Source organism: Leucoraja erinacea, chromosome 3, assembly GCF_028641065.1.
Source record: "Leucoraja erinacea ecotype New England chromosome 3, Leri_hhj_1, whole genome shotgun sequence".
Lineage (NCBI taxonomy): Eukaryota > Metazoa > Chordata > Chondrichthyes > Rajiformes > Rajidae > Leucoraja > Leucoraja erinaceus.
Window position 1 is genome coordinate 105,164,139 of NC_073379.1, and position 16,880 is coordinate 105,181,018.

Sequence of the window (16,880 nt, forward strand, 5' to 3'; positions counted from 1 at the left end):
CACTGCAGGAATAGCACAACACCTTGTGTTATCTCCTCAACCACTTCAGTGGTCTCTCTGAGATGGCACCTGATCCTTTGATACAGATTGTCCTTATCCATTGTAATGTATGATCTGGATACCAATGTATGCCAGATGACCGTTGCCTTTTGCGATTACTCCTCAATTTGTGTCCATGTGGCAGGATTTTGGCATCCCTCACATAGCGCTTATCTGCTTTTTGTTGACTATTTTCAGATGTCCTATTATTAGGATATTAAAGGAACCAAGGAACATGGAATTAGTGCAGGGCACTCATAGCTTCATCGAGTTATACTGCACAGAAACAAGCCTTTTGGTCCAACTCATCCATGCCAATCAAGGTGTCCCATCCAAGCTATTCCTATGTGTGCATGTCATAAGGTCATAAGGAATAGGAGCAGAATTAGACACATCGAGTCTACTCTGTTATTCAATCATGGTCAATCCATCATTCCCTCTTCACCCCATTCTCCTGCCTTCTCCCCATAACACCTGACACACGTACTAATCAAGAATCTATCTATCTCAGCCTTAGAAACATCCATTGCTTGGCCTCCACAACCTTCTGCGGCAAAACAAAATCCACAGATTCACCACCCTCTGCCTTAAGATATTCTTCCTCATCTTCTTCTTAAAGGACAATCAACAATAGACAATAGGTGCAGGAGTAGACCATTCGGCCCTTCAAGCCAGTATCGCCATTCATTGTGATCATCCACAATCAATATCCCATTCGTGCCTTCTCCCCATATCCCTTGACTCCGCTATCTTTCTGAGCTCTATCTAACTCTCTCTTAAAAGCATCCAGAAACATCCATTAATACTGAGACTATGACCTCTGGTCCTAGACTCTCCCACGAGTGGAAGCATCATCTCTACATTCACTCTATCCAAGCCTTTCACCGTTCTCAGTTTCAGTGAGGTCCTCCTCATCCTTCTAAACTCCAACAAGTACTGGCCCAGTGCCGTCAAACGCTCATCATATGTTAACCCACTAATTCCTGGAATCCTTCTTGTAAACCTCCTCTTTTGTATTGTATTGTATTCAAATTTATTGTCATTGTCTCAATTTGAGACAACAAAATGAATTTCCCTTACAGGCAGTATCATTTAAAAAAAAAATCATAAACAAATAAATAAATAATAAATAAATAATAAAACATATTAAAAATAAAATTGAAATTGAAAACACCAGAGCCAACACATCCTACCTCAGATGTGGGGCTCAACATTGCTCACAATACTCCAAATGTGGCCTGACCAGCACCTTATAGTACCTCAGCATTACATCCCTGTATATGTGTTCTAGTCCTCTTGAAATAATTGCTAGCATTGTGTTTGCCTGCCTTACTACCATTTCAACTTGCAAATTGTTGTGGGGCGTATCATTGATGGGGTGAGTCAGAGTATAGAAGAGAGATCGAGCAACTGTCCATATGGTGCCAGCGCAATAACCTGGCCCTCAACACCAGCAAAACCAAGGAACTGATTGTGGACTTTGGAAGGAGTAGGAGGGGGACCCACAGCCCCATTTATATCAACAATGGTTGAAAGGGTCAAGAACTTCAAATTCCTGGGCGTGCACATCTCTGAAGATCTTTTCTGGTTCGAGAACACTAATGCAATTATCAAAAAAGCTCATCAGCGCCTCTACTTCCTGAGAAGATTACGGAGAGTCGGTTTGTCAAGGAAGACTCTCACTAACTTCTACAGGTGCACAGTAGAGAGCATGCTGACCAGTTGCATCGTGGCTTGGTTCAGCAACTTGAGCGCCCTGGAGAGGAAAAGACTACAAAAAGTAGTAAACACTGCCCAGTCCATCAACGGCTCTGACCTTCCTTCCATCGAGGGGATTTATCGCAGTCGCTGCTTCAAAAAGGTGGCAGTATCATCAAAGACCCACACCATCCTGGCCACACACTCATCTCCCTGCTACCTTCAGGTAGAAGGTACAGGAGCCTGAAGACTGCAACAACCAGGTTCAGGAATAGCTACTTCCCCACAGCCATCAGGCTATTAAACCTGGCTCGGACAAAACTCTGATTATTAATAACCACTTTCTGCTATTTGCACTTTATCAGTTTATCAGTTTATATATTCATGTGTGTATATATTTATATCATGGTATATGGACACATTTATCTGTTTTGTAGTAAATGCCTACTATGTTCTGTGTGCTTTAGCAAAGCAAGAATTTCATTGTCCTATACAGGGACACATGACAATAAACTCACTTGAACTTGAACTTGAACATTATAATGCAGTGCCCCTAAAGCCGTTCTATATTGGAAACAATATTTGACTATTTCATCATTCGAGCCTTTTTCACCATTGAGTGAAAAATAGATAAAGCCTTAGGTTAACTCTTAGCCTTTTCCCTTTATTTATCAATCTCACAATTAGAATGAAAAATGAAGCAAGCTTCAAGGAAGGAAGTTTTTTATTTTCTATGACCATTTTTGCAGTTATGTTTACCACCTTAACCAGTAGAAGGAACGAAACCCTTTAGACTGCATTCCCCTTCATCCAACAGGAATAGTTTCCAAATACACTCCCTCAGTTTCCATTTAATATCCTGGAAAAATATGATCAAATCAGCACAGAACCTCTGTATTCCAGGTGATGCCACCTTGTAATTTAGGGTCAGGTCTCCTTCTTCTAAATGTATGTCGTACTTACTCATTAAACATGAATATTGCAGAGCAAAGAGTGAATGATTATTTCCAACATGTTCTAGTTAGTCTTTAGGACTAACCCTATTCTTTTGGCCTTACTGAACCTGGTATTTAACATACATAACATATAACAATTACAGCACGGAAACAGGCCATCTCGACCATTCTAGTCCATGCCGAACACGTATTCTCCCCTAGTCCCATACACCTGCATTCAGACCATAACCCTCCATTCCTTTCCCGTCCATATAACTATCCAATTTATTTTTAAATTATAAAAACGAACCTGCCTCCACCACCTTCACTGGAAGCTCATTCCACACAGCCACCACTCTCTGAGTAAAGAAGTTCCCCCTCATGATACCCCTAAACTTCTGTCCCTTAATTCTCAAGTCATGTCCCCTTGTTTGAATCTTCCCTACTCTCAGTGGGAAAAGCTTATCCATGTCAACTCTGTCTATCCCTCTCATCATTTTAAAGACCTCTATCAAGTCCCCCCTTAACCTTCTGCGCTCCAAAAAATAAAGCCCTAACTTGTTCAACCTTTCTCTGTAACTTAGTAGCTGAAACCCAGGCAACATTCTAGTAAATCTCCTCTGTATTCTCTCTATTTTGTTGACATCCTTCCTATAATTAGGCGACCAAAATTGTACACCATACTCCAAAATTGGCCTCACCAATGCCTCGTACAATTTTAACATTACATCCCAACTTCTATACTCAATGCTCTGATTTAAAAAGGCCAGCACACTAAAAGCTTTCTTTACCACCCTATCTACATGGGATTCCACTTTCAGGGAACTGTGCACAGTTATTGCCAGATCCCTCTGTTCACCTGCATTCTTCAATTCCCTACCATTTACCATGTACGTCCTATTTTGATTTGTCCTGGCAAGATGTAGCACCTCACACTTATCAGCATTAAACTCCATCTGCCATCTTTCAGCCCACTCTTCCAACTGGCATAAATCTCTCTGTAGACTTTGAAAATCTACTTCATTATCCACAACCCCACCTATCTTAGTATCATCTGCATACTTACTAATCCAATTTACAACACCATCATCCAGATCATTGATGTACATGACAAACAACAGTGGACCCAACACAGATCCCTGTGACACCCCACTAGTCACTGGCCTCCAACCTGACAAACAACCATCCACCATTACTCTCTGGCATTAGAGCATTAATAGGAAATAAATAGTTTGACTGTATACATGATATAGTAAACAAAAATACTATAGCAATACTTATAGCAGAACACAAAATTGATAGATGTTTCTCAGGTTTTCTGCTGCCTGGTATAATGATACAAAAACAACAGCATTTAGCAAATTATGTTGACATTGATTTTAGCTCTTGAAATTGATTAGGCAATTACTGCATTAACAGTCATATCATTTCATGGATCATTATGGGTTATTTATTTTTTCTGTGTATAAATTACATGACATATTCTGATAATATTTAGTTTAGTTTAGAGTCACAGAGTCTTATGCTACTTAGGAAACCTGAACGGAAACCTCTGGAGACTTTGCGCCCCACGCAAGGTTTCCGTACGGTTCCCGGAGGTTGCAGGTGGTTGCAGGTAGTGGAAGCAGGTAGGGAGACTGACAAAAACCTCCGGGAATCACACGGAAACCTTGGGTGGGGCGCAAAGTCTCTAGAGGTTTCCTAAGTGGGACAGGGGCATGATAGCGTGGAAACAGGGCCTCCGGCCCAACTTGCCCACACCCGCCAGCATGTCCAGTCTACACTAGTCCCACCTGCCTGCATTTGGCCCATATCCCTTCCATCCTGTCCTATCCATGTACCTGTCCAACTGCTTCTTAAATGTTGGGATAGACTCTACCTCAACTATCTCATCTGGCAGCTTGATTCATACACCCACCACCCTTTGTGTGAAAAAGATACCCCTCAGATTCTTCCTAAATCTTTCCCCTCCTCACCTTAAACCTCTGTCCTGCGGTTCTTGATTCTCTTACTCTAGGCAAGAGACTCTGTGTGTCTACCGGATCTATTCCTCTCACAATTATATACACCTTTATAAGATCACCTCTTTCTCTTGTGCTCCAAGGAATAGAGTCCTTGCTCAACCTCTCCCCAGAGCTCAGGCCCTCAAGTCCTGGCAACATCCTCGTAAATCTTCTCTGCACGCTTTCCAACTTGACAACGTCTTTCCTATAACATGGTGCCCAAAACTGAACACAATATTCTAAATGTTTTACAACTGCAACATGAGCTCCCAACCTCCATACTCAATGTTCTGACTGCTGATGAAGGCTAACGTGCTAAAAGCCCTTTTGACCACCCTATCAACGTGATGCCACTTTCAATGAACTAGGTACCCGTATTCTTAGATCCCTCTGCTCTATAACATTCCCCAGTGTGTTAGTGCTCCCAAAATCCGATTCAGATTCAGATTCAGATTCAATTTTAATTGTCATTGTCAGTGTACAGTACAGAGACAACGAAATGCATTTAGCATCTCCCTGGAAGAGCGACATAGCAAACGATTTGAATAAATAATAATAAGTGTCCAGGGGGGGGCGGGGTGGTGATTGGCAGTCACCGAGGTACGTTGTTGCGTAGAGTGACAGCCGCCAGAAAGAAGCTGTTCCTCGACCTGCTGGTTCGGCAACGGAGAGACCTGTAGATTCAGATTCAGATTCAGATTCAATTTAATTGTCATTGTCAGTGTACAGTACAGAGACAACGAAATTCATTTAGCATCTCCCTTGAAGAGCGACATAGCAAACGATTTGAATATAAAAAAAAAAAAATAAGTGTCAGGGGGGGGTTGGGGGGGGTGATTGGCAGTCACCGAGCTACATTGTTGAGTACTGAGAAAGCCGCAGGGAAGAAGTTGTTCCTGCAACGGAGAGACCTGTAGCGCCTCCCGGATGGTAGGAGGGTAAACAGTCCATGGTTGTGGTGAAAGCAGTCCTTGGCGATGCTGAGCGCCCTCCGCAGACAGCGCTTGCTTTGGACAGACTCAATGGAGGGGAGCGTGGAACCGGTGATGCGTTGGGCAATTTTCACCACCCTCTGCAATGCCTTCCGGTCGGAGACAGAGCAGTTGCCATACCATACTGTGATGCAGTTGGTAAGGATGCTCTCGATGGTGCAGCGGTAGAAGTTCACCAGGATCTGAGGAGACAGATGGACCTTCTTCAGTCTCCTCAGGAAGAAGAGACGCTGATGAGCCTTCTTGATCAGAGTAGAGGTATTGTGGGTCCAAGAGAGGTCATTGGAGATGTTGACTCCCAGGAACCTGAAGCTAGAAACACGTTCCACCTCCGTCCCGGTAATGTGGATGGGGGTGTGTGCGTGCCGCCTCTGGACTTCCTGAAGTCTACAATGAGCTCCTTGGTCTTCTTGGAGTTAAGGGCCAGGTTGTTGTTGCTGCTAAGTGCTGGACCTCCTCCTGTAGGCCAGCTCATCGTTGTTGCTGATGCGGCCAATCACCGTTGTATCATCTGCATACTTGATGATGGTGTTAGTACCATGTACAGGTGTGCAGTCGTAGGTGAAGAGGGAGTAGAGGAGGGGGGCTCAGCACACAGCCCTGAGGAACGCCGGTGTTCAGGGTGAGGGTTGAAGAGGGGTGCTTGTCTAACCTCACAGACTGGGGTCTGTTGGTTAGAAAGTCCAGTATCCAGTTGCAGAGGGAGGGGTCGATGCCCAGGTTACCGAGTTTGGTGATCAGTTTTGATGGTATAATGGTGTTGAATGCTGAGCTGTAATCGATGAACAGCATTCTTACATAAGTAGCGCCTCCCAGATGGTAGGAGGGTAAACAGTCCATGGTTGGGGTGAGAGCAGTCCTTGGCGATGCTGAGCGCCCTCCGCAGACAGCGCTTGCTTTGGAATGCAAGACCTCATATTCCTCTGTATTAAATTCCATCAACCATTCCTCAGCCCACCTGCCCAACCAATCAAGATCGTGCTGCAATTTTTGACAACCATTTTCATTATCTACAATGCCACCCACTTTTGTGTCATCTCTAAACTTGCTGATCTTGCCACGTATGTTCTCATCCCAATCATTGATATCGATGGCAAACAGCCATGGGCCCAGCACGGAACCCTAAAGCACACCACTAGTCACAGGCCTCCAGTCCAAGAAGCAACCTTCCACCATCACCCTCTGCTTCCTTCCATGAAGCCAATTTTATATCCATTCAATTTTCTCTCCTTGAATCCCATGGGATATAACCTTCCAGAGCAGCCTACCATGCGGAAACTTGTCAAGTGCCGTAGTTTAGAGATATGGCACGTAAACAGGTATTTTGGCCCATTTAGTCTGCGATCACCTCTACACTAATTCTATCCTACACACTAGGGACAATTTACAGAAGCTGATTAACTTAAAGGCTGCACGTCTTTGGATTTTGGGAGGATACCAAGGCACCCACAAGGTCACCAAATTCGGTAGGCGGCGCAACTCTCGTCAGCAGCGGCCTCTGCAGCCTGTCCGCGTTTTTATTATTTTCTGTCTATGTTTTTATGTAGTTTTTGTTATTTTTTGTTGGGGTGTGTGTGTGGGGGGGAGGGGGTAACTTTTAAATCTCTCCCTGCACGGGAGACCCGACCTTTTCTTTGTCGGGTCTCCGTTGTCGTTGGGGCTGCAACGAGGAGCGGCCTCCAACAGGAGAAGACCGGGGACTCTGGTGCCGACGGCTCACCTCACCGTCGCGGGGCTGGCCGAGTCCGGAGCGGGTGGAGCGGTGGTGGAGCGCTGCTGCTGCTGCGGCCCGACCTCCGGAGATTCGGAGGCTTCAACTGCGGGTGTGCGACCTCGCACCACCCGGCGTGGCTTTAATGGCCGCGGGACAATCGCCATCGCCAGCCGGGGGCTTTGAGTTTGACTCTGACATCGGGGGGGGGGGGGGAGAGTGCAGTGGAGAGATAAGTTTTTTTGGCCTTCCATCACAGCGATGTGATGGATGTTTATGTAAATTATGTTGTGTCTTGGGTCTATTTGTTTGTAATGTATGGCTGCAGAAACGGCATTTCGTTTGGTCCTCAAGAGGTCCAAATGACAATTAAATTGAATCTTGAATCTTGATCTTGGAGAACGTACAAACTGTGTACAAACAACACCCATAGTCAGGATCGAACCTGTGTCTCTGACGCTGTAAGGCAGCAACTCTACCACGGTGCCACTGTGTATATATCTCCTTGCATGCTGAGTGTTGCAGAGTTAAATGACTGCATTCAATGTATTCCTCACATGGAATTTTAATTCTCTTCTTTTTGAAAGTCCCTTGGGATTGAGGATGATTTATGTGGGTTCTGAGGTTACTGTTGAGGCCAGTGTGAGGACTGACAACTTTTCCCACAGATGAGGCAGGGTAAGCCTGATGTATGAGTAGTCTGTGGGACGTTCTGCTCTTGTCACCACTTACATGGAGCCTCTTTGTGCTCCTGCTGCATAGACTAAAGGTTTCCACTATTATCCCAAATTCTCTATTTGAACAGTTGAGAGCCAGAGATCCCCACAAGTCAGTGGGAATATTGTGTTTTCTCAAGGAAGCTTTGAACATACCCTTGCTTGTTGTTTTTCTGTTTGTCTCGTAATCTTTTCCCATAGCAGAATTCAGAATTGGGAGACAATGTTGGATCTGATGATGGGCACACAGTTAATGTGGCTTTTGGAACAGAGCCAAATATGCAAAACTAGAGTCGCTATGCCAGGGATGCGAGCTGGGGATGGACACCAAAATTGATTAACTCATTCTTATTCTCCTGATAAATTTGGAGGATTTTGCAAATACAGCATTGATGTTTTGTTTAAACCGTTGAGATCCCTGATGTCAAGTCAAGTTTATTCGTCACATACTTGAATTGACTTGACATCATGTAGGTAATCAAGTATTTAGGAAGGAACTGCAGACGTTGGTTTAAACCGAAGATAGATACAAAATGCTGGAATAACTCAGCGGGACAGGCAACATCTCTGGAGAGAAGGAATGGGTGACGTTTCGGATCGAGACCGTTCTTCAGACTAGTTCTGAAGATGAGTCTTGACCCCAAACTTTACCCATTCCTTGTCTCCGAAGGTAATCCAAGTCTCAGAAACACAGGGGAGGGCAGTGTTCACTGCTGCCCATTAGTTTTGTGCCAAGGCCCAAGCTCCTTTTCATCAAACTTCCTGTTCCTACACTCAGAGATAAAGACCCAACCTGCCTCTGCTGTTGAATATTTCCTCGCAACCATGAAGGTTAATGGCCAGACCATGGAAAATACGAGCTACCTCTCCTTTAACATCCCTCAATGTAGGCAGATAAAACTTGCTACTGCATTCAATGTACATGCGTATCTTTAGGTTAATATACTATATAGCACATCACATTAGTAATTTACTGTGTGTATTAGTGAATATATTATGGACTAGAAACATAGAAACATAGAAATTAGGTGCAGGAGTAGGCAGGCATTCGGCCCTTCGAGCCTGCACCGCCATTCAATATGATCATGGCTGATCATCCAACTCAGTATCCCGTACCTGCCTTCTCTCCATACCCTCTGATCCCCTTAGCCACAAGGGCCACATCTAACTCCCTCTTAAATATACCCAATGAACTGGCCTCGACTACCCTCTGCGGCAGAGAGTTCCAGAGATTCACCACGCTCTGTGTGAAAAAAGTTCTTCTCATCTCGGTTTTAAAGAATTTCCCCCTTATCCTTAAGCTGTGACCCCTTGTCCTGGACTTCCCTAACATCGGGAACAATCTTCCTGCATCTAGCCTGTCCAACCCCTTAAGAATTCTGTACGTTTCTATAAGATCCCCTCTCAATCTCCTAAATTCTAGAGAGTATAAACCAAGTCTATCCAGTCTTTCTTCATAAGACAGTCCTGACATCCCAGGAATCAGTCTGGTGAACCGTCTCTGCACTCCCGCTATGGCAATAATGTCCTTCCTCAGACTAATCCACTCATGTCATTAAAGTGAAGCCTCATCTGCACCCTAAATTGCACATCATATAATTCCACAGTATTGGTATTGTATCGTCTGATATGAAACACATAACCTGGTATTTATTGCTTTGAAAACTGAGTATGGTTTGGTTCGGCTTGTATGGTTCGGCTTGTACTCGCTAGAATTTAGAAGATTGAGGGGGGATCTTATAGAAACTTACAAAATTCTTAAGGTTGGACAGGCTAGATGCAGGAAGATTGTTCCCAATGTTGGGGAAGTCCAGGACAAGGGGTCACAGTTTAAGGATAAAGGGGGAAATCCTTTAGGACCGAGATGAGAAAAACATTTTTCACACAGAGAGTGGTGAATCTCTGGAACTCTCTGCCACAGAAGGTAGTTGAGGCCAGTTCATTGGCTATATTTAAGAGGGAGTTAGATGTGGCCCTTGTGGCTAAAGGGATCAGGGGGTATGGAGAGAAGGCAGGTACAGGATACTGAGTTGGATGATCAGCCATGATCATATTGAATGGCGGTGCAGGCTCGAAAGGGCCGAATGGCCTACTCCTGCACCTATTTTCTATGTTTCTATGTTTTATACACACTACTCTACTGACTTCAAAGTATTCTGTCATGTCTGGGTCGCATCACAGGTGCTGAAAATAAAAGGACAGTTAAAACACTACGATAAACTTGGTTGAACGACATGGATCAAAAGCCTTGCCTGAAAAAGAATATTCAAATACTTTAAGGTCAAGAACATCGTCTTATTGGATCCAGCTTTTGTAAAAGACCAATGGAAGGTGCTGATGCATAATTCATCCGAAACTGCTCTTTGATGAAACTCATAATTCCATCGGCATTTACTTGGATCCTCACAGTGAAGAATATCAAAGGCTGAGGCGGTTGCAATATGTAACCATATTTCCCCACTGTTTTGCAGTATTGTGCACAATACCCTCCGAAATGATCATAACAAAAGAACCCTTGATTTTGTTTTCATCACAGATATGCAGTTCAGCTTATTTTGAGTCATACTTTATCAGTCAATGGCAAATGGATAGAATATTAGTGAAAATATCAAAAGGAAATCCTTACCTTTTCCATTTGCCTTCCCCCTGAAAATATCATCATAGGATTTCCACTGGTGCACAACCTGATAGATGTAGATAAAAATCACAAGGACTCCCACAAGGCATAATAAAGGCATCAAAGCTGCTGAGGCAAGAGCTGCATACATATTTGGAATGAAGCACCTATGGAGCAAAGAAAATAAAACAAGTTAATTCTACATCTAAGCTATGGCATTTTATGTGTAGTCAGGTGAGGCATTGAGAGAACAGATAATAAGCCAGTAGGAACCGGAGTCTGGCCTGCTGCGCCTACATGGTCGGCTGCAGGAGGTGGCCACAGGGCACTAAGGTGGCGGGCAAGGAGAGGGACGTCACACTCAAGGTAGGTGATGGCTGGAGGCCCGGAGCAGCCTGGGGCTTGCCTGGATCGGGCACCGCATATAAGAACTGGAGTGTGGACTGGACTTTGAAAATGGCACCAAAACATGGCACCTCTTGCATGCGGGTTCAGTAGACTATGTTTGTACACCTGCTAATTGGGGATCGGTGGGTATGGCAGTGCTCTACTCCACTGCTTTTAAGCAAATAATGTCACTGTGCTAGCATCATACATGTAACAATGAAAGCACCACTGAACTATTGCATGATATTAATTTTAATGAGGTCAACGGTAGTCAAAGTATGGAAAATTGAACGCAAGGGAAAATATTCTTTATATCACTGTGAATGAAGCTTAGTGCCACACTATGTTCCCACAGCGGTTACTCTATATTCTCTGTTGTATAATCGTAGCTTGACACATCCATTCTTCAAGTGCATAATATTACTTACTGCACCAGATGACATGACAATTGAAAAAACATGCATGGTCAATAAGGAAGACACAAGATGCTGGAGTCATGAGTAAAACACAAAATGCCGGAGGAACTCAGCCAGCTTCTGTGGAGATGATGGACAGATGATGTTTTGGGTCGGGATCCTTCTTCCGACTTCTGAAGGATAATCACGACTTGAAACGTCGTCTGTCTGTCAACTACACAGATGCCGACTGACCTGGTGAGTTCCTCCACAATTTTCTGTGGAAAATAAGACCCGTTTACTGGCACTTTAGTCCCATGACAGAGTCACTGGCAACAAGACTGGCAGAATAATTAGGGTAATGTTATGGAAGTCTTTGATTCCTGATCCCCCTGCTCATAGAGTGATACAGCGTGGAAACAGGCCCTTCGGCCCAACTCGACCACACCGGCCAACATATCCAAGCTACCCTAATCCCACTTGCTGTGCTTGGTCCATATCCCTCCATGTACCTGTCCAACTGTTTCTGAAACAATGGGATAGCCCCAGCCTCAACTACCTCCTCTGGCAGCATGTTCCATGCACCCACCACCCTTTGTGTGAAAAAGTTACCCCTCGGATTCCTATTAAATCTTTCCCCCTGCACGTCGAACCTATGTCCTCTGGTCCCTGATTCCCCTACTCTGGGTAAAAGATTGTGTGCATCTACCCAATCTATTGTTCTCATGATTTTGTATACCTCTATAAGATCTCCCCTCATCCTCCTACGCTCCATGCAATAGAGACCCAGCCTACTTAACCTCTCCCTATAGTTCACACCCTCTAGTACTGGCAACATCCTCGTAAATCTTTTCTGAACCCTTTCAAGCTTGACAATATCTTTCCTATATCTTTCCCAGAACAGAACACAATATTTTAAGTGCGGTCTCATCAACGTCTTATACAACTGTAACATGACCATCCAACTTCTATACTCAATATTCTGACAGATTAAGGCATTGCTCATTAGAAAGATCTGCATAAGTATCAGGACCTCCTCAAAGGTGCCCACATTACAACTCTTAACATAGAAACATAGAAAATAGGTGCAGGAGTAGGCCATTCGGCCCTTCGAGCCTGCACCGCCATTCAATATGATCATGGCTGATCATCCAACTCAGTGTCCTGTACCTGCCTTCTCTCCATACCCCCTGATCCCTTGAGCCACAAGGGCCACATCTAACTCCCTCTTAAATATAGCCAATGAACTGGCCTCAACTACCTTCTGTGGCAGAGAATTCCAGAGATTCACTACTCTCTGTGTGAAAAATGTTTTCCTCATCTCGGTCCTAAAAGATTTCCCCCTTATCCTTAAATTGTGACCCCTTGTTCTGAACTTCCCCAACATCGGGAACAATCTTCCTGCATCTGGCCTGTCCAACCCCTTAAGAATTTTGTAAGTTTCTATAAGATCCCCCCTCAATCTTCTAAATTCTAGCGAGTACAAGCCGAGTCTATCCAGTCTTTCTTCATATGAAAGTCCTGACATCCCAGGAATCAGTCTGGTGAACCTTCTCTGTACTCCCTCTATGGCAATATGTATTAAGTATTGCAGATATCTTAAATAACAAAACTGAAGAACACTGCTCTTCAGATAGATGCCTTTTTTTATACACTTTCATATAGAAGTCTCATATAAATTGACAGATTCTTTAAAAGTATACTGCAGTGAAGCTGTAGTATATAATAATATAATACATAATAAATTTTAAATGATCAGCAGAGAAAGCTCCAATGGCCAATGCTGTTTTTATGAACATTCAACTAGATTTCCAGCTTGTGAACCAAAACACATGCCAGCAATTTGAAAAAATATCAGAAAATGCTCAAAATTCTCAGCAGGTCAACATCACTTCCACTAGACATTCAATGGCATTATCATTACCAACTCTCCCAGCATCTAGCTGCAGGTTTTTAACAAGATGTAGTGCGTTACCATTGATCAGAAATTCAATTAAACTAGACACATATTCCGTTACAGGCACCCTGTGTATTTCCCATAGCCTTTCCACAACTTACAAGGCACATGTTGAGAGTTCAATCAAGGACACTCACTTGCCTCGATAATATTCATGAGCTTGGCAACACAGGGCAATACAATTGGTTTGATTTGACCACATTCACCTCACATCACTCATTTCCTTCAACACTGGTGCACCATGACTGAAGTATGTGCATTTCGAAAGATATTCAGCAATTCACCAAAGCTTCCTCAACAGGACCTCCCAGAGTAATGACTTTTATGAGTCAGAAAGCAGAATACTTGTCGTGGCCGGGGATCTCATCCATTCATTTCACACCGTCAGGTTTAAACCATCCCTACTTGGGGATATTTCATCATCCCATTACCAGTGGTCAATTAAAATCAATCTTTCACTCTCTACCTACAGCAGTGTGGCCAAACAGTGAAGAAAAGCCAATGGTATGTTAGCTTTCATAGCAAAAGGATTTGAGTATAGGAGCAGGGAGGTTCTACTGCAGTTGTACAGGGTCTTGGTGAGACCACACCTGGAGTATTGCGTACAGTTTTGGTCTCCTAATCGGAGGAAAGACATTCTTGCCATAGAGGGAGTACAGAGAAGGCTCAACAGACTGATTCCTGGGATGTCAGGACTTTCATATGAAGAAAGACTGGATAGACTCGGCTAGAATTTAGAAGATTGAGGGGGGATCTTATAGAAACTTACAAAATTCTTAAGGGGTTGGACAGGCTAGATGCAGGAAGATTGTTCCCGATGTTGTGGAAGTCCAGAACAAGGGGTCACAGTTTAAGGATAAGGGGGAAGTCTTTTAGGACCGAGATGAGAATAGTGGTGAATCTGTGGAATTCTCTGCCACAGAAAAAGTAGTCGAGGCCAGTTCATTGGCTATATTTAAGAGGGAGTTAGATGTGGCCCTTGTGGCTAAAGGGATCAGGGGTATGGAGAGAAGGCAGGTACAGGATACTGAGTTGGATGACCATCCATGATCATATTGAATGGCGGTGCAGGCTCGAAGGGCCAAATGGCCTACTCCTGCACCTATTTTCTATGTCTCTATGTTTCTATGTTTACTGGAAGGATTTCAGTAGTTCAAAAATGGCAATTAGCCTAGACGTTGTCAAGAGCATTGAGAATGTGCATTAAAGGACAACTTTGCTTGTGATGGATATTATCCATGACGGCAAAAAGTACAGAACTGAAAACTCCTACTTATTCCGTCAGAAGTAAATTACAAATTACTAATTTTCATGAAGTTATACCTCATGCTTGAGCATCTCTAAAGCAGCAACTGGATAAGAGACATTAATACTCTGACAACATTTTTTTTCAAAATTGAAAATCTAAGTCATTCTCAATTCCCAATTGAACACGTTTGTCACAAAATGATTGCAAATGATAAATTGCATATTGTTGAACAATCCTTCAGCAATATTATTTCATTGCACTCTCTAATTAAAGTGATTGCTCCAGAATAATCGGTATTAAACAAACAATATGTTTTTCAGTAAAATTAAGAGCAAAAAACAACTTCAGATGTTGGAAGTGGTTTCTAAAAGCAGAAACGGCTGAGACTACTCAGGAGGTCAGCCAACATCTGTGGAGAGAGAAACAGGCTTAATGTTTTACATAGAAACATAGAAAATAGGTGCAGGAGGAGGCCATTCGGCCCTTCGAGCCAGCACCACCATTCATTGTGATCATGGCTGATCGTCCCCTACCAATAACCCGTGCCTGCCTTCTCTCCATGTCCCTTGACTCCACTAGCCCCTAGAGCTCTATCTAACTCTCTCTTAAATCCATCCAGTGACTTGGCCTCCACTGCCCTCTGTGGCAGGGAATTCCATAAATTCGCAACTCTCTGGGTGAAAAAGTTTTTTTCTCACCTCAGTCTTAAATGACCTCCCCTTTATTCCAAGACTGTGGCCCCTGGTTCTGGACTCGCCCAACATTGGGAACATTTTTCCTGCATCTAGCTTGTCCAGCCCTTTTATAATTTTATATGTTTCTATAAGATCACCCCCTCATCCTTCTAAACTCCAGTGAATACAAGCCTAGTCTTTTCTCATATGACAGTTCCGCCATCCCAGAGATGGCGGGACTGTCAAAGACCTTCATTATTTTTCAGTCATTAATAATTTACAAACTATTCAATTTCAAATGCTTAAATAAATATCACTCAAAGAGTATGCCAAAGTTTGAGTTTCCTTCCATATTTCCATGTGAGAGAGAATAGAGCAGCTTTGCCTGTTTAACCCAAGATTAAAATTACTGAGCCAACATTTGGTAATTTTTTTAACGCAAACCTAACTCAGTTTAGATCATACTCGTGATAAGTTCCAGTTAAAATTGAACCATAAAGAAGTTATCATATTCAGAACTCAGTACACTTTTTGGAGCATCTTAATTTACAATTGTGGGCGGCACGGTGGCGCAGCAGTAGAGTTACTGCCTTATGGTCCTGTCCCACTTAGGAAACCTGAATGGAAACCTCTGGAGACTTTGCGCCCCACCCAAGGTTTCTGTGCGGTTCCCGGAGGTTTTTGTCAGTCTCCCTACCTGCTTCCACTACCTGCAACCTCCGGCAACCACCTGCAACCTCCGGCAACCACGTGCAACCTCCGGCAACCACCTGCAACCTCCGGCAACCACCTGGAACCTCCGGGAACTGCACAGAAACCTTGGGTGGGCCGCAAAGTCACCAGAGGTTTCCGTTCAAGTTTCCTAAGTGGGACAGGGGCATTACATTGTTTGCAGTGCTGGAAACCAGGGTTCGATCCTGACTGTGGGTGCTAGTCTGTACGGAGTTTGTACATTCTCCCGTGACCTGCGTGGATTTTCTCCTGGTGCTCCGGTTTCCTCGTACATTCCAAAAACATGGAGGGTAATTGGCTTGGTATAAGTGTAAATTGTCCCTAGTGTGTGTAGGATAGTGTTAATGAGGGGGGGATCGCTGGTCGCTGCAGACTCAGTGGCCAGAGGGCCTGTTTCCGCGCTGTATCTCTAAACTAAACTAAACTAAAATCCCTAGTTTCCAATGTTCAGGATTATGAAAGCTGCATCAGAAGTGTTAGCCCAAATCACCTCCACACGGCCTGTTGTGATCACTAGTCTTTGATCAGCCCACAAACCACTTGGTCTGAGCTCACTCATGTCACACATCTCAATCAGGGCAGGCCATCATGTGTAAATAACGAGGCACGCCCATGAGTACAATGATTCCCGTTCTCCTTGTGTGTTTCCACCTGTACGGCAACCCTTTCTGTGCTCTATTCTTGACTGCCTTGTGCACTTTAGAAACATAGAAACATAGAAATTAGGTGCAGGAGTAGGCCATTCGGCCCTTCGAGCCTGCACCGCGATTCAATA

General features: G+C 43.9%; 1 protein-coding gene across 1 annotated transcript in view; it reads right to left on the minus strand.

Moving 5' to 3' along the window:
• LOC129695907 (adhesion G-protein coupled receptor V1-like) overlaps nt 1–16,880 on the minus strand; it is a 491,758-nt gene that overhangs the window by 32,564 nt on the left and 442,314 nt on the right. Inside the window, exon 86 of the mRNA XM_055633356.1 lies at nt 10,721–10,878. Within this exon, the coding sequence (XP_055489331.1) occupies nt 10,721–10,878 (158 nt within the window). The remainder of the gene's footprint in view (nt 1–10,720; nt 10,879–16,880) is intronic.